The sequence below is a fragment of the Macaca fascicularis genome, chromosome 13 (assembly GCF_037993035.2).
Source record: "Macaca fascicularis isolate 582-1 chromosome 13, T2T-MFA8v1.1".
In the NCBI taxonomy this organism is placed as follows: domain Eukaryota; kingdom Metazoa; phylum Chordata; class Mammalia; order Primates; family Cercopithecidae; genus Macaca; species Macaca fascicularis.
The window spans coordinates 94395402-94420908 of NC_088387.1; the positions used below are offsets into that span (position 1 = coordinate 94395402).

General features: G+C 41.3%; 1 protein-coding gene across 5 annotated transcripts in view; it reads left to right on the forward strand.

The window, feature by feature from the left end:
* RBKS (ribokinase) overlaps nt 1-25507 on the forward strand; it is a 112162-nt gene that overhangs the window by 50566 nt on the left and 36089 nt on the right. For 4 of the 5 annotated variants that reach the window (XR_010580643.2, XM_074012089.1, XM_005576240.4 and 1 more), the window contains exons 6-7: nt 6668-6759; nt 11745-11933. Coding sequence is in view for 4 of the 5 variants with exons in the window: in XM_074012089.1 (XP_073868190.1) it covers nt 6668-6759; nt 11745-11933 (281 nt within the window). In the remaining variant the exon portion in view is untranslated. Of the gene's footprint in view, nt 1-6667; nt 6760-11744; nt 11934-14366; nt 14485-25507 lie in introns of all 5 variants that reach the window. The other variant, XM_065527655.2, reaches the window with a different exon arrangement.

The window sequence follows — 25507 nt, forward strand, 5'->3', positions numbered from 1 at the left end:
TCTTGCTGCTGAAGTCACAGAAAAGAGCCTCTGGAGTAATGGACAGCAAAGCCAGTATTTTGAGTATCCCAACATGCTCGCAGTATCTTCACTTAGGGTGATTTTCTTCCCTGGTTTCTCTGAGCTAATTATTAGGGCCTTCCTAACTGTCCAGCCCCTGCCCTCCATGACAACACCATAAAGAGTTTCTGCCTCGTTTTCCTGCCTTTTAGCCTATACATCTGCTCCTCCAGGCCTCACCAGTTCCTTACTGACATTATTGTGCTATCCATTAACATGCAGTTAAGATAACTAGGAGTTTAGTTCATCTGACACTACAATTAATAATAATTACTGTTGGGTGCTGCCAGTCACCTCTGCAACTCCAAGTTACTCCATGGTACGTTCTGTGTTCTCTAGCTCTGCCTGGTCCCAGGATGACATAATGGCTTCCACCTTGTCTATTACAGATTTGCATTCTTTGATTAGCTGCATCTGCTAATTTATGTTTCTTTCATCGTGGTAGAGTATGCTTATTTGTGGTAGCACAAGCCGAGAAGAATCCTTTCTTTATGGCAGTTACACTTTTCCTCTAAATTTAGTTACTAGTCAGACTCTAAGCCTATGTATCCAGTTACTATTGAAGAATGCTGTCCCTCAGTAAAGTACAGGCAAATAAGATTGATTTTTATACCGTATTTACAGTAAAATTATAGAATTCCTTATTCTAGCAATTGATACTTAAATTTTAATGTAATTTTTTCCTTAAAATTTGTTTTTATTATGGAAATTTTCAAATATATATAGACATACAGAGAATAGTATGGTAAACCTATCTATACTATCATTTAGCTTCAACAGTTACCAACATGTGGCCAGTCTTTTTTTCTACTTTTAAATTCAATCTTTTGTTTTAGACACCATGGGGTACATGTGCATACTTGTTTTTGTTTTGATTTTGTTTTTCTTGTTTGTTTGAGATTGAGTCTTACTCTGCCCACCCAGGCTGGAGTGCAGTGGCATGATCTCGGCTCACTGCAGCCTCCACTTCCCAGATTCAAGTGATTCTTATGCCTCAGCCTCCAGAGTAGCCGGGATTACAGGCCTGCACCACCACACCCAGCTAATTTTTGTATTTTTAATAGAGACGGGGCTTTACCATGTTGGCCAGGTTGGTCTTGAACTCCTTACCTCAGGTGATCCACCTGCCCTAACTTCCCAAAGTACTGGGATTACAGGCATGAGCCACCGTGCCGGGCCCTCATATACGGATTTGTTACATAGGAATATTGCGCCCAGGTAGGGAGCATAGTACCCAATAGGTAGCTTTTCAACCTGTGCCCCTCCCTGCTCCAGTACTCTGTAGTGTCTGTTGTTCCCATCGTTCTGTCCATGCATACTCAATATTTAGCTCCCACTTATAAGTGAATACATGTGGTATTTGGTTTTCTGTTCCTGTTTTAATTTGATTAGGATTATGGCCTCCAGCTCCATCCATGTTGCTGCCAAGGACATGATTTCATTCTTTTTTATGGCTACATAGTATTCCATGTGTATATGTACCACATTTTCTTTATCCAGTCTACCATTGATGGGCACCTAGGTTGATTCCATGTCTTTGCTATTGTGACTAGCATGGTGATGAACATACAAGTACATGCTTCTTTTTGGTATAATGATCTGTTTTCCTTTGGGTGTGTACCCAGGCATAGGATTGCTGGATCAAATGGTAGCTCTATTTTAAATTCTTTGAAAATCAATCTCCAAACTGCTTTCTACATGGCTGAACTAAGTTACATTCCTGCCAACAGTGTATAAGTGTTTCCTTCTCTCTGCAGCCTCACCAGCATCTGTTGTGTTTTGACTTTTTTTTTTTTTTTTTGAGATGGAGTCTTGCTCTATCACCCAGGCTGGAGTGCAGTGGCGCGATCTCGGCTCACTGCAAGCTCCATCCCCTGGATTCACACCATTCTCCTGCCTCAGCCTCCCGAGTGGCTGGGACTACAGGCACCTGCCACCATGCCCGGCTAATATTTTTGTATTTTTAGTAGAGGCGAGGTTTCACTGTGTTAGCCAGAATGGTCTCAATCTCCTGACCTTGTGGTCCGCCCGCCTCAGCCTCCCAAAGTGCTGGGATTATAGGTGTGAGCCACCATGGCCAGCCCTTGACTTTTTAATAATAGCTGTTTTGATTGGTGGGAGATGGTGTCTCATTATAGTTTGATTTGCATTTCTCTGATGATGAGTGAAATGATGAGTAGTTTTTCATATGTTTGTTGGCCCACTCGTATGTCTTCTTTTGAGAAATGTCTGTTCATGTCCTTTGCCCATTTTATTTATTTATTTATTTATTTTGGAGACGGAGTCTCCCTCTGTCGCCCAGGCTGGAGTGCAGTGGCTGGATCTCAGCTCACTGCAAGCTCCACCTCCCGGGTTTACGCCATTCCCCTGCCTCAGCCTCCCGAGTAGCTGGGACTACAGGCGCCCGCCACCTCGCCCGGCTAGTTTTTTGTATTTTTCAGTAGAGACAGGGTTTCACCGGGTTAGCCAGGATGGTCTCAATCTCCTGACCTCGTGATCCGCCCGTCTCAGCCTCCCAAAGTGCTGGGATTACAGGCTTGAGCCACCGCGCCTGGCCTTTTGCCCATTTTTTAATGGAGTTGTTTTTTGCTTGTCGATTTATGTAATTCCTTATAGATTCTGCATATTAGACCTTTGTCAGATGCATAGTTTGCAAATATTTTCTCCCATTCTCTAGGTTTTCTCTTTACTCTATTGACCATTTCTTTTGCTATATGCAGAAGCTGTTTAGTTTAATTAAGTACCACTTGTCAATTTTTGTTTTTGTTACAGTTGCTTTGGGGGACTTAGCCAAAAATTCTTTGCCAATATCGGTGTCAAAAAGGGTATTTTCTAAGTTTTCTTCTAGGATTTTTATAGTTTGAGGTCTTACATTTAAAATATTTAATCCATCTTGAGTTAATTTTTATATATGGTGAAAGATAAAGGTCTAGTTTCTTTCTTCTGCATATGGCTAGCCAGTATTCCAGCATCATTTATTAAATAGGGAATCTTTTCTCCGTTGCTTGTTTTTGTCGCACATGGCCAATCTTGTTTTATCTGTATCCTGCCTCATGGCTCCCTACCCTGCACTGCCACCTTGGATTATGTTGAAGCAAAACCCAGATGTTACATTTCATTTTTAGTATACCTGTTTTTTGATGTAAGGTACTATGTTTTTTTATTTTTTTTTTTTTTTGAGACAGAGTCTCACTCTGTCACCAGGCTGGAGTGCAGTGGCGTGATCTCAGCTCACCGCACCCTCTGCCTCCCAGGTTCAAGCGATTCTCCTGCCTCAGCCTCCTGAGTAACTGGGACTACAGGCATGTGCCACCACGCCCAGCTAATTTTTGTATTTTTAGTAGAGACAGGGTTTCACCATGTTGGCCAGGATGGCCTTGATCTCTTGACCTTGTGATCTGCCCAACTCAGCCTCCCAAAGTGCTGGGATTACATGCTTGAGCCACCGCGCCCGGCCAGATACTGTATGTTTTAAGAGTGTTGTCTTTGCTACATACAGCACTTAACCTGTAGTCAAATTTAGTCCCATCAGTTTTTTATAACTAATGGCTCATTAGTTTAGTGAGAAACCTCTCCGACATTTTTTTCTTCTGTGTAAGTGTATAAGTGTAAATACACATATAGTTATGTGAGTTTGTTATTTGTTCTTATTAAAAAGGGAGAGTAGGCTGGGCATGGTGGCTCACACCTGTAATCTTAGCATTTTAGGAGGCCAAAGTGTGAGGATCACTTGAGCCCAGGAATTCAAGAACAGCCTAGGCAACATGGCAAAACCTCATCTCTACCATAAAAAGAAAAAAAAGAAAAAGAAAAAACTTGCCCAGGCGTGGTGATGGGCACAGTAGTCCCATCTTCTTGGGAGGCTAAGGTGGGAGGATCACTTGAGTCTGGGAAGTGGAGGTTGCAGTGAGCCAAGATTGCACCCCTGTACTCCAGCCTGGGTGACAGAGCCATCTCAAAAAGTTGGGGGTGGGTAGTACAAAACTGCCTTGTTCACTTATAAATAAATTACGGAAGTCTTTCTTTGACAAACAGAGATCTACTTTACTCTTTTTAACAACTGTAGTGATTTACATCAGGCATGTGTCATAATTCTTTTTTTTTTTTTTTTTTTTTTGAGACAGAGTTTCGCTCTTGTTGCCCGGGCTGGAGTGCAATGACGCGATCTCGGCTCGCTGCAGCCTCCACCTCCCGGGTTCAAGTGATTCTCCTGCCCCAGCCTCTAGAGTAGCTGGGATTACAGTCACGCACCACCATGCCCGGCTAATTTTTGTACTTTTAGTGAAGACAGAGTTTCACCCTGTTGGTCAGGCTGGTCTCAAACTCCTGACCTCAGGTGATCCACCCGCCTCAGCTTCCCAAATTGCTGGGATTACAGGCGTGAGCTACCGAGCCCGGCCTATGTCATAATTTTTTAAACTAATCCCCTTTAATAAATGCGTTGGTTTCTTTTTGTGTTTTCTATTGCAAACAGGGCTATATAAACAACATTGTATATCATCTTTGTATGCTTATGGATTTCTATAGGATGGGTTTAGAAAAGGAATTGCAGGACCAGGCATCTTTTGAGGGAAAAAAATGATCCTTTAAGAATGACTCTACCATGTTGTTCCACACTTGTAGCTTACTCTAATCTGTGCTCAAATGCTGATGAATGTGCTAGGCGAGCAGTTGTTTCCACTTAATGCTTGAGGAAAATTGGGAACAGTATATTGTTCTGAAAACCTAAAAAGTTTAAGTGATGTGTTAGAATATGGGACAATGAGAGTCTTTATGTGTAATTGACATCTCTAAGACCTCTCAGAAGTGAGAGAACCAATGAGAGAGACTGTTGCCAGGCTACAAACTCCAGCAGAAGGCAGAAGAGATGGGTGGACAGGCGAGGGTGTTGGGCTATCTGTAAAGGACAATATAATAACAGTAATAATCCTTTACATTTGTACAGCAGATTAGAGTTTACACTAGGCTTTTACATCCGTTTTCTAATTTAAGCTGCACAATAACTCTATACAAAAATCTGAGCAGCCAAAAATATACCATAGAATTTCTGTGGGTGGACATTCTGGATTCTAAAGTAACAAAAATATGGGAATAGTGTTAGCCTATACTGGACAAGACCCACTGACTGAATCAAAATGCTTAAAATGTTAGATAAGATCAAGGAAGGTGCAGAAGTAGAGTAGATGTCCTCACCAGGCTGAAGTAGTAGACAGTTTTCATTAGCCACATGCTGATTAGTCCCCAAGAATGTGGAATGGATTAGTGCCAAGCTGGCTATGTGAGAGCTGCCTGGAGAACTTGTAAACATGCAGATTCCCTGATGTTACCCCCAGAGATTCTGATTCAGTGGGTTTGAGGTCAGTTCTAGAAATTAGGCATTTTCACAAGCTCTCCTAGTGATGCTGATATGCAACCAAGTTTGCAAACCACTGTTCTTGAAGTTTCTGAGAACTGCAGCTAGAGATTTTTACACTATGTGTCTATAGTCAAATGAGACAGCATGCAAGTCAGTGGACCTGGGTTGAGAAAAAGAAGACTAACCAATCTAGTTGAGTACTCAAGTGAATAAGTGCTTTGACAAAGAAGGAACTTCCTATGAATGTAATTTCTAAAGACTTGAAATATACATATCTACATTTACAAAGTCCCAAACCAAAGGGTGTTTTAAAATATTGTGAATTGTCACTGAGGCATGTATAGGTGTGGACAGAGTCCTGGCCTAGAGAGACTGCTTTTTTTAGAGTGGACCAAACTCTGAACTTAAAGCCAGAGGACCCTGAGTAGGGGTCCATCTTCACTGTGTCCCAGTGTATAACCTGAGATGTATGACCTCATCTTTCTGAGCCTCATTTTCCTCCCTCTGAAAAATGACCATGATATTCTCATTTCCCTCTGTCTGCTATTCCCATCTATCCTTCTCTTGTAGCCTCCCAGTCTGAGCTAGCACCAGCCTCTGATTGAATTCTTCCTCCTTTCTCAACCTTTTTTTTTTATATTCCCAGATTGCTCACAGAAGCCAAGAATGTCAGCTTTTGTGTAAGTGCATATGTTTGCAGGAGTAATTGTGATATATTTGGGAGGCATACATAGGTGTATAAAATATGCATATGCACATGAGCTTCCTGCTTACTGTTCCCACCAGGGAAGTTCTGAACCTTTCGTTGTTTATTTCCTATCATCTCCTTTTCTTCCCTGGAAAATGGATTTATGAACTAGCCTTGAAACCAAGCCCTTAAAGTAACCCACAAAAATGTCCACCAGCCTGTTCACATTCACACATGTGCTTTCATGCCACAGCATTTTTACTTTTCTCTAATGTTCTTGTTGCCTTTGCCTTAACTCTACAATCACATTGACTGTAATATTGCTGTTTTCCCTGGAAGCTGAAATGTTGTAAAGTGCAAAGTAGAGAAAATGGAAATAGGGAATTGGTACCCAGCTGTCGTGGAGATTGAGATTTCAGACTTTTCTCTACATCCGTAACTAAGTGGATATTTAACCAGATGAAGACAAAAATGAACTCAGGGATTTTCCCTACTGAATGTCTGTAAATGCACCATGTTAAAAATGAAAACTAATAATCACCCCCTTTTCCATTCCTTTGTAGTGAAAACATTGTTCAATCCAGCCCCTGCCATTGCTGACCTGGATCCCCAGTTCTACACCCTCTCAGATGTGTTCTGCTGCAATGAAAGTGAGGTAAGGGTGAATTGCTTTGCTCGTTCTGTGAGAAACCAAAAGTTCATGCAAGTGGATAAAGCAAAGGGGCGGAACTAACCACATCAATTTGATGACGTGAATTCTCAGGCATGGTGAAAACGGATTTTTTCAGTTTACTGGGGTGTGGAGAAAAGGAAATTAGTAAATCCTAGGGGGAAAAAAAGGATTCTCTGAGTCACTTCCATATTCTGGCACTTATCAAACCTCAGTTAATTTTAGTCTGTTCCTTGCCCTCACACTACTGGTGTTTTGTTTTCTAATTATTTCATATTCTGAGGACTATATTAAAGTTGCCAGGTTTAGCAAGTAAAAATGCAGGATGTCCAGTTAAATTTGAATTTCAGATGGATAATAAATAACATACCTAACAAGTTTATACTGTAAAATTACCTGTCATTTATTTTAAATTCAAATTTAACTGAGCTTCCTGTATTTTATCTGGCAACCCTAATTAGTGTACAACTCCTGGAGGATCTGCTACATCCAGTAGCAAAGACCCTGTGTCATGATGTATCATCTGAACAGACTATCAACTGGTACAGTAAGAAAGGATATTGTACCACCCTTTCTTAAATATTGTTAGGAAGAAAATTTCAATATTTCTCCTTTTTTATACACCAGACAGCATTAGAACAGAGCTCTTGCCTGTCAGTGGGATGCAGGTGTACACATTGGTGAATGCAACATGGAGAGAAAGAAATTAATGAACCATAATAGTTAAATTTCCACTTTTTGTTTTTGAGACAGGAACTCACTGTGTCACCCAGGTTGGAATGCGGTGGTGTCATCATGGCTCACTGCAGCCTCTACCTCCCAGGTTTAAGCAGTCCACCCGCCTCAACCTCCCAAGTTGCTGGGACCATCATGCTTGGCTAATTTTTTAATTTTGTGTAGAGACATGATTTCGCCATGTTGCCTAGACTAATCTCAAACTCCTGGGCTAAATCATTCCTCCTGCCTCAGCCTCCCAAAGTACTGGGATTGCAAGCATGAGCCACTGCACCCAGCCTAATTTTCCATTTGGTTTAAAGGCTGAATGAAGGCTTTTAGGATTTCTTGACCTGCTTTCTTGATAATTTCATCTCTCAAAACATAGAGGAAACAAGAAAGAAGACTGCTACAAGGAAACTAATTTTAACAAACCACAATAGGTTATGCAATATTTTTGAGCAACCACCATGCTAGGAAGAAGGAATTGTGGGAAATAGTGACCATTTCACAATAAGAGGTTAGAGTACCCTCAACTGCCAAACTGGCCTAAATTTTCCTGCTAGATACTTGAAGAGCACTCTATTTATTACTCAAATGCTTATCACACCTCAAATTACTTACTCATTTCTTCTGTCTTCTCCATTAAATTACCAGTTCTATGAGGTCAGAGACATCTGTCTTATTCACTGTTGTATCCCTGATGGCCATCCCTGTGTATATAGTTATCTATTGCTGCATAATAAACTCCTTCCAAAATGTACTGGCTTACAACAGCAATAATTATTTATTGTCACTCCCAGTTTTTGTGTGTCAGGACTTCACACAGGGGATAGCATGATTTGACTCTCCTGCACAATGCCCCAGGCTTCAGTTGGAAGACACAAAGTCTGAAAGCTGGAAGTTTTCTTCACTCACATGCTTGACAGTTGATGCTGGCTTTCGGCTGGGGGCATAATGAGGTTGTTGGCCGGAACACGTAAACATGGCCTCTATGTGTGACTTGGGCTTCCTCATAATATGGTAGCTGGGTTTCCAGATCCAGCTTCCTGAGAGAAGGAGACACCTGACAGAAGCCATATTGGCTTTTGTGAGTTAGCTTCGGAAGTAACACGGCATCACTTCTGACTCATTCTATTGATTTAAGCAGGAAGGTCCACCCTAGTACCCCACCCCTTACTAGAAGATTGTCATTGGCACAGTGTAAAACCAGGATTTGTGATATGATATAGGTTAATACAGTTATCTTTGGAAAATAACATCTGCTACACTGTACCTGCACATAGCTGGCACTTAGTAAATGCTTATGAAATAAATAAATGAAAGAACTCTGGTGTTTAAGGAAATTGGTCTCAGAAACTTAATAGAAGAAAGAAAAACATTAAAAGCTTAATGTTCTGGGGCCAGGCGCAGTAGCTCACGCCTGTAATCCCAGCACTTTGGGAGGCCGAGGTGGGCAGATCATGAGGTCAAGAGCTCAAGACCAGCCTGGCCAACATGGTGAAACCCCGTCTCTACTAAAAATACAAAAATTAGCTGGGCATGGTGGCACATGCCTGTAATCCCAGTTACTGAGGAGGCTGAGGCAGGAGAATTGCTTGAACCACAACCTAGGAGGCGAAGATTGCAAGAGCCAAGATCGCGCCACTCCACTTTAGTCTGGGCCACAGAGAGACTCTGTCTCAAAACAAAAAAAGTGTAATGTTCTTATTGATGAACTCTAATCACAGCAATAATGTAAATTCATGCTTATGATACTCTGCTCCAAACACAAACCATTGATATGTAAATATTAATGGAGACAATGAAAAGATACTCACAAGCTCTAAAACAAGATAAATAACTCCACAGATCAGAAATGGAACAGCCTCACAGAGCATTCAGCCCTTGATATGCTGGCTGTACACCAACCCCAGAAACAGGCAGAGGTGGTAGGAAGTTCACCCACTGTGGGTCATGGGCACTAAAAGTGTGCCACTTATAGGTGGCTGGAGCCAAGCCCATGGATGGAAACCATACATGCTAGACTGTGGCTCCCCGCTAACAGTAAAAGGTGGAGGAACCTGCTACCCCTGCTGCCTGAAGCATATTTAAGGCTCCCAACCTGAGGAGCTAGCAGGACAGAGACACAGCCTCTGACCAAGAAGTAAACCAAGCCAACCACTGACTTAGTGACTGGACTGGCAGTAGCTCCAGAAACAGCAGAGCAAGAACTCCCTATTGCCAATATAATACCTGGTTCTGGTTTAGAGACTCTTGTGTGCCTGGCGGAAGCTACTATAAAACCACTGAGGGCCAGGCACGGTGGCTCACGCCTGTAATCCCAGCACTTTGGGAGGCTGAGGCGGGTGGGTCACGAGGTCAGGAGATCGAGACCATCCTGGCCAACATGGTGAAACCTCATCTCTACTAAAAGTACAAAAATTAGCCGGGTGTGATGGCATGTGCCTATAGTCCCAGCTACTCAGGAGGCTGAAGCAGGAGAATCGCGTGAACCCGGGAGGCAGAGGTTGTAGTGAGCTGAGATCTCCCCACTGCACTTCAGCCTGGATGACAGAGCAAGACTCTTGTCTCAAAACCAAAACAAAACAAAACCAAAAAAAAAAACACTGAAAAGCAGGCATCAACCAGGTAGGAGCTGAGGTGTGACAGCTTTCCAACTCACAGTGAACAAAGTGAGCCTGCAAATGAAAAACATAATGCTATGAAGTTCACGCAGCACAATCAACAACCTACAGATGAATTTGCCCAAGATGAAATTCATATAATAAAACTCAGCCAGGCGCCATGGCTCATACCTGTAATCCCAGTGCTTTGGGAGGCCAAGGCAGTTGAATCACATGAACCCAGGAGTTTGAGACCAGCCTGGGGAACATAATGAGACCTCATCCTGTCTCTACAAAAATAAAAGATGAGCTGTGTGTGATGGGGCATGCCTAGAGTCCCAGTATGTGGGAGGCTGAGGCAAAAGTATGGCTTGAGCTCAAGAGTTTGAGGCTGGAGTGAGCTGTGATCATGCCACAGCACTCCAGCTAGAGTAATAGAGCAAGATACTGTCTCTAAATAAATAAACAAGGCAAAAAATACTTTAAAATAGTGTAATTAAGATTAACATTCATTATGAAAGAAGAAAAAATTTTGTGAAAGAAACACAGAATTGAAGCAACAACATGCGAATATGAAAAACAACCAATTAGAAGTCGTGAAAACCTAAATAGTCATGGAAATGTTTTTAAATCACTCAGTAGAAAAATAAGCATTAGAATGGAATAAAAAATTAGTACATTGAAAGAGAAATTGGAAGAAAAATATGGATCTTGTTGAGCTCCCTCATTTTACAGATCGTAATTGATGTGGGGAAGGTCACAGACTGAGTGAGTAGGAGAGGTCTCCTGAATGCCAGGGCGTTGCTTTTTCTGCTACCTGTCAGTACCTCTCCTAATCTGCTTCCATCTTCTCTGGCAAAAACAAAAGAAACGAGCAGTCTGCAAACATGGAAAGCAAAAACTGGAAATTTGAGAAGAGGGGTTATGGCCCAGGAGAGGCTTGGAAGAATTATGTCCTTAGGTGCCAAACTTACAGGTGCAATTTATACCAAAATCATTGGCAGTGGCCCTTTCCTTTCTCCTTTCCTGCCTCTCCTCCAACCCTCCTTTTTTTTTTTTTTTTTTTTTTTTGATAGAATTCCTTTTATTGCCCCTAACTCTTTGTTAAAATTATTATATGTGCAGAAAAGCTGAATGAACAACTACCTTTCACCTAAACATTTGTTAACATTTTGCTATATTTGCTTTTCCTCTTCCCTGTGTGTACTTAGTTTTGTTTTTGTTGAAACGTAAGTGAAAAAAAGTATTTTGTTGTTGAGAATAAGTTGCAGACAACATGATACCTCACCCCAAATACTTCGGCATACATCTCCTAAGAGGAACCACAGTACCATTATCACACCTAAGAAGATTGTCAGTAATTCCATACTATCATCTAATATCCAAGCCACATTCAAATTTCCCCAGTCGTCCCAAGAATGTCTTTTATAGATTGTTTTTGTCATCACTGTTACTGCTTGAAATGTCTTTTATAGGTTGTTTTTGTCATCACTGTTACTGCTTTATTTTCCTGTACCAGTATCCATCAAGGTTCCCATTGCATTGGTTATTACAAAAAAGAAGGGAGACATTTTCTAGAAAAACAAATCTGGAAGTGGATCCGGGTTACTTATTTTCACCACTGTTTCTGTTGACTTTTGTGTATTCCAGGCTGAGATTTTAACTGGCCTCACAGTGAACAGCGCTGCAGATGCTGGGGAGGCTGCATTAGTGCTCTTGAGAAGGGGCTGCCAGGTGGTAATCATTACCTTAGGGGCTGAGGGATGTGTGGTGCTGTCGCAGACAGAACCTGAACCAAAGCACATTCCCACAGAGAAAGTCAAGGCTGTGGATACCACGGTAAGTTTTAAAATTTAAGAATCATGTTTAGCCCTTGAAAATTGTTACTTAGTAGCTAATTAGATGCCGCACCTGAATTTTTGGATAATGAAATAAAGGCCTAGTAAGTGATATGGTGAAAGAGAAGAACAACCAGGCAGGGGAACTGTGTTTTAATCCCTCTCTAACTCTCTGTGGGACTTCATGCAAGCAACTTGACCTCTCTGAGATGTTGTTTCCTCATTCATAAAGTCAGAATAGCAGTAAAATTATACCTGTATTACCTATATTCATTCATTTATCCAGTCATTCATTCAACAAATAGGGATTTGTGGAATACCTATTATGTCCCAGATATATGATAGTTGCTGGGGATATAGCAATAAATAAGGCAAAGTCTCTGCCCTTGTAGGGCTTAGATTCTAGACAGTGAACAAGTAGCTGTGTCTTACAAGCTTCTCATGTGAAATGAACAGCAAGGAGCACTGGTTAAGCAGAGATCATTCTTTTAACCAACAAATTCTAGCAGCTAACATTTACTGCATGCTTGCCGCATCTCTTTTGCATACATCTCATTTAATCTTTAAACAATTCTGTGGGACAGGTATTGTTTCCATTTTGCAGATGAAGAAACTTATACAGGATCACATTGCTGGTAGGTAACAGAGCTGGAGATTCCAAACTAGGCATATGGACTCCACACAGACATGTTTTGTGTAAGGTACTGTGCTAAGGACCAGTGTGCTAGGTGAACAAGCCATGGCTACAGAGTAGGAATAAAAAGGAAACAAATTAGAAAAAAGACTCATGGTTCCCCTAAAGCTAGGGAAACATAAATTGTTTGTTTATTGTTAGAATTCAGAAGAGCTTGCAGGGCGCCACTTCATGCCTGTAATCCCAGCACTTTGGGAGGCTGAGGTGGGCGGATCACGATGTCAGGAGATTGAGAACATCCTGGCCAACATGGTGAAACCCCGTCTTTACTAAAAATACAAAACTTAGCTGGGCATGGTGGTGCACACCTGTAGTCCCAGCTACTTGGGAAGCTGAGGCAGGAGAATCACTTGAACCCAAGAGGCGGAGGTTGCAGTGAGCCAAGATTGCACCGCTGCACTCTAGCCTGGTGACAGAGCAAGACTCCGTCTCAAAAAAAAAAAAAAAAAAAAAAAAAACAGAATTCAGGAGAGCGGACTAGAAAAGTAAGTAAACTAGACTTGAGGAAGAATAAACATTTTAGGGTTTTTATTTAGAAGAAACTGATAGATAATTATTCATAAAATATATTTTGGTTTGTTTTTATGCTTAAAAGTGACTTCAAAATGTGGGTCATTATGAAAAAAGAAGGCTGAGGGGATCTGATGAAGTTTTGGATGTGAATATACTTTGAAAAATATTCAAGTGCAAGAAATGGTTATGTGACATGAAATTAACATCCTGGTTGCCTTTCAAAATGTGCTTTACCAGGTATTTGATAAAGTGTGCTTGGTGTTGCTATTGTCTTCATATTTAGTCATTTCTGAAACTATTAGTTTATTTTCTGTTTGTCAAGGACAAGAACCTGTATTTGAGGGGATCCTTAGTTCTGAAATCGATCCTCCATTAGACTAACACTACTTTAAGTCCTGACCTAAAGTGAAAAGACTCTATGCATCTCCTGCTAAAAGTGAAATGAGAGTTCCTCAAAGACCTACATAGATGCACAGAAGTGGCTCAGCCCCTATTCTCGGTGTCCATGTTAGTTACTACCCCTTTGGATTGTAAGCACCAGAAGCACAACTCAGGCTTATGCAGGAAAAAGGATTTATTTGTTGCATATAATTGCAAAGTGTAAAGATATGGCAGAATGGAGAGGTTGAACGGTGTCATCCAGGCAAGTCAGGTCACTTGCTCGCTGGCTCCCTCCCTGTCAGCTCTGCCCTCCTCATAGTGGGCTGTGAGCTCAGGTGGGTCCACTCCCTGCCCACACTGTGCCTCATGTCATGTCCCTGTCCCTGGTTTCAGATTCAAATCACTCTTATCAGAAGATAGGGAAGTGGATGCTGACAAGAAAACAGTAGAATGTCTAGTGTGTTTTAATATATCTAGAGATTTTTCATTTTCTTGCAGAATTTGAAGATGAACTATTAATTAGTACATAGGAAACTGAGGAAAATGTTTAAGTAAAGCAAATTTTCCCTTCTAGGTCATCTAGAACCTAAGGGGGAAAAGTATGATGAAGTGAATATAATCTTTGTATATGACGTGGCTATAAATGCTATAAATGCATAGTCATAACAATGTAAATGCCAATTCTAGATTTAACCAAAAATGGAGATTAGAATAATATTGTGAAGATGGGAAGATAAAGTGAGTGTGCATTTGCACATGGGGGGACATAAAACTAAACACTCATCTTCCATAATTGAAACTTAAGAGATAATATCTAAAATTGACCTTTTTTTTTTTTTGAGATAGGTTCTCACTCTGTTGCCTAGACTGGAGTGCAGTGGCTCTATCTTGGCTCACTGCAACCTTTGCCTCCCAGGCTCAGGTGATCATCCTACCTCAGTCTCCTAAGTGTCTGGGACTACAGGTACACGCTACCGTGCCTGGCTAATTTGTATATTTTTAGTAGAGACAGGGTTTCACCACATTGCCCAAGATGGTCTCAAACTTCTGGGCTCAAGCAGTCCGCCCACCTCAGCCTCCTAGAGTGCTGGGATTATAGGCAGTGAGCCACCATGTGCAACCCTAAAGCTGGTTTTCTAAAAGCAGTATAAGTTTATTGCCAGAAACATCAGATAATTACCAGAAGAAACCACTAAAAGAATTTAAAGTATTTGCCTCATGAAAATGGGAATGGAGAGAGATTGGGCATTTATACTTAAACCTTACATGAGTCCACAAAAACTTGTATGTGAATGTTCATAGCAGCATTATTCATAATAGCCAAAAATTGGAAAGAACCCAATATTTATCAGCAGATGATGGATAAACAAATTGTGGTATATCCATACAATGGAAAATTATTCAGCTATTAAAAAGAATACTGATACATACAACAACATGGATGAAGCTCCAAAGCATTATGCTAAGTGAAAGAAGCTAGATACAAAGGATTATATATTATGTGATTCCATTTAAATGAAATATTCAGAATAGATCAATCCATAGATACAGAGCATAGATGGGTGGTTGCCAGGGACTAAGGGGAGGAGGAATGGGGAGAAAGTGCCTAATGGGTAAGGAGTTTTACTTTAGAGTAATGGAAATGGTTTGAAACTAGATAAGAGGTTGGTGATTATACGACATTGTGAGGATACTAAATGCCCTGAGTTATTTATGTTAAAATAGGTAAATTGTTAAATAATTATTTTTTAAAAGGAATGAAGTACTGATTCATGCTATGACATGGATGCACCTTGAAAACATACTACTAAGTAAAAGAAGCCAGGCATAAGAGGTCACATATTATGATTTTATTTCTATGAAATATCCAGAATAGGTATTATAAATCCATAGAGACAGGAAGTCAACTTATGGTTGCTGGGAGGGGATGGAGAGTGACCACTGATGAGTATGGAGTTCCTCTTTGGGGTGATGAAAATGTTCTGGCATCAGTGGTAATAGTTAGACAAGCTTGTGGATAATACTAAAGAACACTAAAGCATACCCTTTTAAAGAGTGAATTTTATGATGCATGAATTATATTTCAAACAACAACAAAAAAGCTCCACCTAAGCAATTCACTCATGAATGGATATTCGTGATAAAGACTCTCCACTGAATTGCCCTACTGAATATACGTGAGTGGACTCTCGGCATCCCCCAGGTGGAGCAGCAGTGACACTGACAGGAACCAGGGTAGTGATTTTCTGGGTCTAGAATCTTCCTCATCTTTTTTATGCTATCTTCGTCCTCTCATCCAGCACTTTCATTATTAAAATTCTTACCTGTTCTGCACACAGCTGTGCAGCCTCTTCGTAAATCTGATAAAGAGAAGATAATTCACGTGGTGAGTGAGAAGCTCCCAGGGAGGCATTTTCTTCTGAACAAATGAGCTCTTTCACTTTTCTGTGAGGAGGGTATTACTTGCTCTCAGTCGGTATGTAACCTTCTCGCTTTTCTCTTCCTCCTAATCCCTTATTAAAAAGTCAGGGGTGACATGGATAGTGGAAACATCTTTAGTTTGTTGGCATGTTGTCCACTCGAGGCAGACAGCCTGCCCTAGAAGAAGCCATTTCCCGTTCTACGTCAGTGCTTCTGCAGACTGCTATATTCAGTTTTGCCTCACTGTTAATAGTTGAATATATCACTTCTATTTTTACATCTGTTTTTGCCGTTGTACTAGAGTGAGATGGTGGCAGTAGCTGCAGATGTCCTCAGCTCAGTTTGGAAGACGTGACAGATGTGTCTTTTCTCCCATTTCTACATGTTATCTGAATCTCAGCCTCCAAATGACAGAGCGTGCATGTCCGCCCTCTGTTCTTCCACCCTGAATGTTAGGGGGTTTGCCTGCTTGCGTTTAGGATTGCACTAAGCACTCTATAGTCAGAGACACACACCTAAGCATAGTATATTTTAGGATTGTGCTACTGTGATATATTATAACATTAGTTATCCCTGACTTACAAGCACTGAAATTCTTGACGTATAAATTGCTTTTCTTTATGTAAATGGTTAAGTCCTGGAATCTACAATAACACTCTCAAGAATTTAGTCCATAGGCTAAATCTGTCTTCTCAAGAATCACTCACTCTGTAATAATGCATGGGTATGTAAGTAAACTGAGAACAAACACAAGCCAGGGGCACAGGAAATATATCTTTCCTGTTCTTTATTCTCCTTTCTATCCTTCACATTTGAGTCCTGTAGTGTTCAGAGTTGCTGATGAGGCACTAGGCAGTGGCAGCCAGCTGCATGGGTGTCCCATAACTACTCAGGGCTTGAGAGTTAACTCTAAATTAGGATTGCACCAGTAAGAAGTAGAGATAATTTCTGTTAAAGTTTGCACAGAAGCACTTTCTTAGGATGAGGTGATTGCTGGGGCTGGCTGGTTACTCACAGGTTTCCCAGGTGACCTCTTGTATTCCTCTCCTCCTGGGTTCTGGCCCACAGCCGTCCCAGCTGTCTCAAGGATAGGGTTAATGGATCAACCTCTTAGGCCCCATCCAGTCTGACAGTTCAATCTTTGAAAACCTAGCATCTGAGGGGCCATTACTCCCGACTTGGTGTGACCTTTCCTCCGCCCTACATTCTCCTCTCCCCACCATTGTCACTTCCACCAGTGGAAAGTCAAACTAATATTACAAAATGTACTTAGAACTAATGAATTGAGGTGATCTCAAGAGGTGTTTCTCAAAGCAGGCAACCTGAGGCCCTGATCCTTGCTTAGCCATAGTCCTGCTGGGAGGACTGAATACTCAGCAGTTCCTTCATGAGCACTGCCAGTACTAGTCTCCGTGACTCTCCTTGAACTGTGGTTCCCCAGCAGACTCTTCTTCTTCTCCTCATCTCCTTCTTTCTGATCAACATATACTTTCTTTGCATGTGGTAATTAGTTGAGTTTCTGAGGGGATTTGTGGCTTAGAAGCCATTTTGTCCTTGAATAGAGGCTTTGCACATTTCTGTCCAGAAGCTTCTGTTATAGCCAAGATGTTTTGGTGTCCCTTACTGTTGATTGGCAATACTTGAGAAAGGGCTGGGTGAGTAAAATAATATGGTTTAAAAAAATGGTCAAATCTTAGCTGCTGAAGAGGTAACTGTAAAGTAATAAGGCTAATTTTGAACTGCTCTGTCAAATGTTTTATCCAAGAACTGTTTCCTTCAAACCTTGACTTTAAGAGACTTACTCTACTGATAACAGCTACTACTCAAAGTGCCTTTGGAAATTGTCTGTCAGAATTGCCTTGAGAGCCTTCATTATCACCTTTATTCCACTAATCACTTTTTCTACTTGTGAAATTAATACATACTTTAATGTTCAAGGGGGGAAGGAGAGCAGCAACACAGAAAGGTATAAAGAAGAAAGTCAAGTATCCATGATCCTTCCACTTAAAAGTAATCATTAACCTTTGGGTGTAAATCCTTCCAGATTTTTTTCTCTGCATAGTCATACACTTTTGAATATCTACTTATAGACAATTTGAACATTTGCAATATTATAGGATTAATATGTGTAATTGCACATATTACAACCAAAAAATTACAACTAAAAAATAGTGTAAATACAACTAAAAAAATCAAGTATTTCTCTAGAATAATATAAATAGGCAAGTCACTGAAGAAGAAATATGAAAAAAATAAATGAGACAATGCTTAACCTCATTAGAAGTCAGGAATATATACATTAACATAACAGTGAGGTCCTCTTTATTGCCCATAAGGTTGGCCAAAATTAAAATTTGAGAATGTTTAAGTCCAAATAGATCACAAAACAAATATTATACAGTCACGTAATTATGGTGGGAATGTAAATTTCTACAGTGTTTCCAGAGGGGCAGTTTGACAGTACTAATCTTTTTTTTTTTTTCTTTTTGAGATGGAGTTTTGCTCTGGTTGACCAGGCTGGAGTGCAATGGCTCAATCTCAGCTTGCCACAACCTCTGCCTCCCCAGTTCAAGCAATTCTCCTGCCTCAGCCTCCCAAGTAGCTGGGATTATAGGCGTGCGCCACCACTCCCGGCTAATTTTTTGTATTTAATAGACACAAGGTTTCACCATGTTGGTCTGGCTGGTCTTGAACTCCTGACCTCAGATGATCCACCCACCTCGGCCTCCCAAAGTGCTGGGATTACAGGCGTGAACCACCACACCCAGCTGACAGTACTAATCTTTAAAATATACCTTCCCTTTGAAAATAGTAAATCTTGGCTAAGCATGCTGGCTCACACCTGTAATCCAAGCACTTTGGAAGGCCGAGGCAGGAGGATTACTTGAGGCCCAGAGTTCAAGACCAGCCTGGGCAACATAGCAAGACCCTGTCTCTATTAAAAAAAAAAAAAAAGAAAGACAGACAGAAAATAGTAAATCTCCTTCTAAGAGTCTGTCCTACAAAAATGCTCACATACACGAATATTTGTACAAGAATGTTTAATTCAGCTTTGTTTGCAATAACCAAAAATTGAGGTGTATCTTCCTAATCATCAATAGAAAAAGGGTAAATATTAATAATAATGTAGTGCCATTTACTTGAAAGTAACTCTCTAGCTATCTCTAAGTAAATGCATATTTTAAAATCTGGAAAGAACCTCACCAGCTGTTATGATCATTATTCATGGGAAGGGGTATAGGCTGGGGAGAAGGTGTTATAAAGGGGGACTTCTGTCTACTCCATACTCTACTGAATTATTTGAGTTTTTCCATAAGCCTGTATTTTTCATTTATTACTTTGTAATTTGAAATAAATATGACTTTGGGACATGGCCAAAAGCTGTTTGGAGCCATATCTAGCAAGTAAGATCGGTGATACCATTTCTCTGAGGGTGTACTGGGCATTATCCTCACAAAGAACCTCTCAAGCAATTCATAATCTTCATATAACTGAGCCAAGGAGCTCCTTGACGTAGGATAACCTCTGAATGGATAGACTCCTGGTGCCAAAAAGATAGATCTCCATTACCTTCCTATTGAGGGCACTTAAGGCTCCGTCAGTCTGGTTAGTTTATTATATACTTTGACAGGTTTTTTTCTTAATCTTTTTAAAGAAATCATTCCTCAGAAAACATGTTATTTTATACAGTTCTTCTTGGAAATACCAGAATAAATGTCAAAGCATCACTGTTTCTGATCATCATTCAAATGTACAGCAGATCTTCAGACAAATTTTCCTCATGTTCAGGTTTTCTGAATGAATGAATCTGCTTATAGATTTCCATTTAACTCTTCAACCCTCAGTCTCACAATTAATCATAGCTTGAGTGATCTTAACTCTGGCTTTTGCCACGTTGCTTGGTCTTCAGTTGATGGATTATCTGGAGTTATAAAAGGGACCAGCCAATAGGTGATGCCTCATGTTTAGGTATTTAGTAGTTCACGTACTTCATCTCCCATTTGAAACAGTCGTGAATGGAATGGCTCATGAGAGATGGAGGAACATGTAACACCGTGCTGTGGACTGAATTGCGTTCCCACCAAAATTCATATGTTGAAGCCCTAACCCCCAATGTGACTGTATTTGGAGATAGGGAAAGAAAGCAATGGTTAAATGAGGTCATAAGAGTAGGGTCCTGGTTCGATGGGATTAGCATCCTTATAAGGAAAGACACCAGAGAGCTTGCTCTCTCGCTCTCTCCCTTTGTTTTTTCTCTCTCTGCTCTGCGTGCACACAGAGTCATGTGAGCACACAGCAAGATGGTGGCCACCTACAAGCCAAGAAAAGAGGCCTCAGAATGAAACCTACTTTGCCAGTACCTTGATCTTGGACTTCCCAGCCGCCAGAACTGTGAGAAATAAATTTCTATTGTTTAGGCTGTTCAGTCCATGTAATTTTGTTATAGCAGCCCTAGGAGCCTAATACATACACGGAGTCAAGTGAATGTGCTTCAGAAGTGACCTGAAGTGAATGCTAGAAAATTGGCTGTTCCATAAAGAGAAAATAATCCAAAGCAAACTAAGAGGACTGGCCTAAATCATCATTTTGGTGAAATATCTCAAGGGTTTTTGCATATGGTTTAACTCTAGTCATCAGTCCCAGTGGCTAAGAGCAGATGATGGCCTGAGTTCTAACCCTGATTTAGCCATTAACTAGCGGTGCTGCTTTCGGCAAATGATTTCTTATGTTAGGGGCTCAGGTTGTTCATCCAAGCATGATGTGTCTGGTGTGGCTGATCTCTGAGGCACCTCTGACCTCTGAAATTCCTTGGTTCATTAGCCTCTGAAATTAGATTCTTTGGGGACATGAGGATTCTTTAGACTAACAATAAAAGCTGGGCACCACTCTGTGCCAGGCATCATGCTGGACTCTATGCATTACTTCACATCCTCAGAACAACCTGCAGGATGAGTTTTTGACTATTTGAGGGAGGAGGCAACTGTGGTCAAAGGTTACTTGACCTGCACAAGGGCCTACAGCTGGTAAGTTGGCAGAGCCAGGATTGATTTTAAGTTGGTCGGTCTGCCTATCTGTCTGTCTCCAACACCCATGGACTTGCTACCTCACTCACCACCCTGTCTTTTGATTTGGTGACAGTCCGCCTAGCCTTCACTCTCTCTTATTTGACATTCCAGCACTGACTTTCCTTGTCACTTCTCATGATACAGGCTTCTTTTCTGTAGATCTTCAGAAGCGGCCAGATCTTAAAAAGGCCTTGCTTACTTTGTACAGTACAGTGCAGCCTCATTTAAATGAAATAATCCATGTATACCCTGAGAACAGTGCCTAGCACATGTAAGCACTCAGTATGTGTTAGTTCTCACTAGTACATCCCTGTATATCTGATTGTTCACTTTACCACTTTATGGATCATTTGGGTACCAGGTAGCGTAGACCAGGAGCTTGTATCACCCACCATTAAGCAGAATGAATATTCTCTTGGCTCTGTACATTAGTACAATGTACCATGATGCAACTCCAGCTTCTTCCTACCATGGTAAGGAGCAGGACCACATGGTGATATGGTTTGGCTCTGTGTCCCCACCCAAATCTCATCTCGAATTGTAATCCCCAGGTGTTGAGGGAGGGACCTGGTGGGAGATGATTGGATTATGAGGGCACTTTTTCCCATGCTATTCTTGTGATAGTGAGTGAGTTCTCACGAGATCTGATGGTTTTATAAGGGGCTCTTCTCCCTTCCCTTCACACGCTCTATCTCACCTGCTGCCATGTAAGATGTGCCTGCTTGTCACTTGTCATGATACAGGCATCTATAATTGCTCCTTTTCTGTAGATCTTCAGAAGCTGCCAGATCTTGAAAAGGCCTTGCTTTCTTTGTACAGTACACTGCAGCCTCATTTAAATGAAATAATCCTTGTATACACTGAGAACAGTGCTTCCTTCCACGTGATTGTAAATTTCCTGAGGCCTCCCCAGCCATGCGGAACTATGAGTCAGTTAAACCTCCTTTCTTGATAAATTACTGAGTCTTGGGTATTTATAGCAGTGTGAAAATGGACTAATACGCATGGACAGTGATTTGCAGGATCATGGCCATTCCAGACAGCAAAGGTTCTGGAGCAACTCATATTCTTTCATTCTCATCATTGAATGATCAAACCTGGAGGAGAGGTGCACCACTCTCAGAGACTATAACCAAATCATTTTTTCATTAAATTTATTTAAGTAAGAGCTAAACTATAAAGGTTAGTGAAAATGTGATTCTTATTTTTTAACATTCACAAACTAGCTTTTTAGTTGAGGCAACCTCCTGCCCATCCTTAAGGTTCATCTCAGAGAGTTCTCTTTGGGCAACCCCACTGCTTAATACAACGCTTGGCATATAATAACAGGCCCTCTGCAAATAATAAAAGAGTTCTAGGCCAGGCGCGGTGGCTCAAGCCTGTAATCCCAGCACTTTGGGAGGCCGAGACGGGCGGATCACGAGGTCAGAAGATCGAGACCATCCTGGCTAACCCGGTGAAACCCCGTCTCTACTAAAAAATACAAAAAACTAGCCGGGCAAGGTGGTGGGCGCCTGTAGTCCCAGCTACTCGGGAGGCTGAGGCAAGAGAATGGCGTGAACCCGGGAGGCAGAGCTTGCAGTGAGCCAAGATCCGGCCACTGCACTCCACCCTGGGCGACAGAGAGACTGCGTCTCAAAAAAAGAAAAAAGAGTTCTAGTTCCTTCTGGGAAAGTAACTAGTTTGAGTGTTAAGAGTTGCTTACCCTCCCTGAGCCTTAGTTTTCTCAGGGGACTAGGGGATCAATTGGATTTCTTACATTCCTTAGGTTCTACATTGAAGATGCCCAGGGAAACAATAATCTTAGATATAAATGCTCCCTATAAATGATTTGCAAATAGAATAATTACCCAGTTTTCCATTTTTAAACATATCCTTAGATTGTTTTATCTACAGTCATACAAAGGCCAGGCCAAAAAAACTAAGTTACAGAGAGTGCACGACATCTCTGAAATCATCATCATAGAATAAAGAAAACCCAAATGAGGTTCCGAAATAGCCCTCTTAACCTTAGAAATGATATTAGTAAAACTCTGCAGACTCTGGTGGCTGGGAAAAATGAAGAAGACAAAAAGAAGTTCACTGACTGTAAGGAAAGGACAGAGGACAAGGTAATTGCAGAAGAGATGGATAGACAAGGCACAAGACATCTGTCATGCCCAGGGGGCCATATTAGCTCTATTACATTACTTCCACATCAACAGATCACCTCATTTATTAGCTAATCAGGCAGAATTCAATATTTTAAATTATCTTTCTTAATCCTGCATGTGATCAGTTGAATACCCAGGGCTCTAGAAATCTAATTGTAACTGCTTACCAGAAATGTCATCTTCACTTTGAGGAATTGAACCAGGGCCAAATCTAAGGCTGTTTTCTCCATTTTCCCAAGGTACTGTCCCACAGTCAGACCTGGACATGCGTGTACATGTGACTACTGCCCGACAGCTTAGGGGCTCCCTGAGGAGATGTGGGCCCTTGGCCCTGCTTCAGAACTCAAATATGGTCAGGGACTGAAAGAGGAATATGGTAGTAGAGAAGAGGGGTATGGAAGTGGATGTAGAGTACAGAAAAGGAACCGTTGTTTCAGCCTTGGAAAAAGTCAAGAGAGAACTAAATCTAGATTTAGAATGTTCTGTGGGCCTAGACATAAAATAGTCCCTCTGCCCAGTAAGAGGGGATTGTATAAGATTATAGGATCTTGCTTACCCATCTACGATTAGGATTCTGCTTCCTCTTAGCTTCCTACAGCTAACCCCACCTGTCCACCCTCCTTAAGCTTCTAAGACATTGGTGTGATAATATGGCAGTGAGCCTGGGGTCTACTCCTCACCCATCTTCCTGGGATGTTATAATGGTGTTCTCAGGAGCAAACCTGCCAGGACAACACAATAGATTTTCTAAGTGGTTTCCATTGAGTGACAGTGTTTCTAGGGTAGACCTGAAATTATGAGGAGGTGAAAAAAACCACCTAGAGCCAGGCGCGATGGTGCATACCTGTAATCTAGCACTTTGGGAGGCAGATGTGGGCAGATTGAACTCAGGAGTACAAGACCAGCCTGGGCAACATGGCAAAACCCGGTCTTGACAAAAAAAAGTTAGCCAGCATGGTGGCACACGTCTGTAATCGCCACTACTTGGGAGGCTGAGGCAGGAGGATCACTTGAGCCTGGGAGGCCAAGGCTGCAGTGAGCTGAGATCGTTCCACTGTACTGCAGCCTGGGCAACAGCAAGACCCTGTCTCAAAAAAAGAAAAAAAAATGCCCAGAGCCAAACCATAGAGCCCATGGCAGTGGGAGCCATGCCCATTGCCCTCAGTGCCCATTATTGCTGATGGAGTTGAACAAGGGAATAGAAAATGTCTGGTTCATAGCTTGCTGCACTCTGCCCTTTGTATAAAAGTGTGTGCGTGTGTGTGTGTGTGTGTTGTAGGTTAATGGTGTGTATACTTTGCGTGTCTATGTTGATGGCATGTACTGTGAATAAACAGTTAATTGCATGAATGCCATGTGCTTATGTGTACGTGTGTGTGAAAAGAATGTACTGCTGTGGGACAGAGTTTAAAGCAGCTATAAAGCAATTCATTCTTGCTTTCCTCTTCCTATTTCAGTTCCTTTAAGAACAAATACAGAAGTGTTCTATACTGTGGTACAGCCCCTGAAAAAGTTATGGATTTGGAGATCAAAGGGATCCAGAGATTAGGTGAAGTACATCTCCCCTAAGAGATGCTCTAAAAACTGAAAATGTTGTTTTCTTTCCTTGGTCAAGCAAACCAAAATTAGAAAAAGAAAGATTATAGTGACATCTGCTAGGTGTCTTCCCCATGACTGTCCTGTTCCCAATTAGGAAAATCTTTTTCCTTCATTTAGTATTCCCTTTAACTTTTAGTTTTAGTATGTAGGAATCTAATTGTTTAGATCAAGTTGTATGTGACTATAATTTGCATCAAATACATACATTTATTTCTCCCCTCACTAGTCCAAGGCAAATCAGATTGCCTCTCTTTCCTTCCTTCTTTCCTCCTTTTATTCTTCCTTCCTTCAAATGATGAAATATTTCAACCACACTGAACAGTACAGAGAATAATATCATGAATATCCATTGACTCACCACCTAGTTTGTTAATTTTTTATATTTTGCTATTTTCGCTTCCGATAGTTTTTAAGAAATAAAATATTACAAACACACTGTGACTCCTGTGTTTAAGACGCTTAGTGTTACGAAGAAGTTAGCTTTTTTTCTTTTAAGAGATTGGGTCTCACTTTGCCACCCATGCTAGAGTGCAGTGGCACCATCATAGTTCACCATAGTCTCAAACTCCTGGGCTCAAGCCATCCTCCCACCTTAGCCTCCTGAGTAGCTGGGACCACAGGCATATACTATTATGCCCAGCTGATTTTTTTTTTTTCTAGAGCTGGAGTCTCACTTTGTTGCACAGCCTTGTCTCATACTCCTTCCTGGTTTCAAGCAATCCTCCCACCTCAGCCTCCCAAAGTGTTG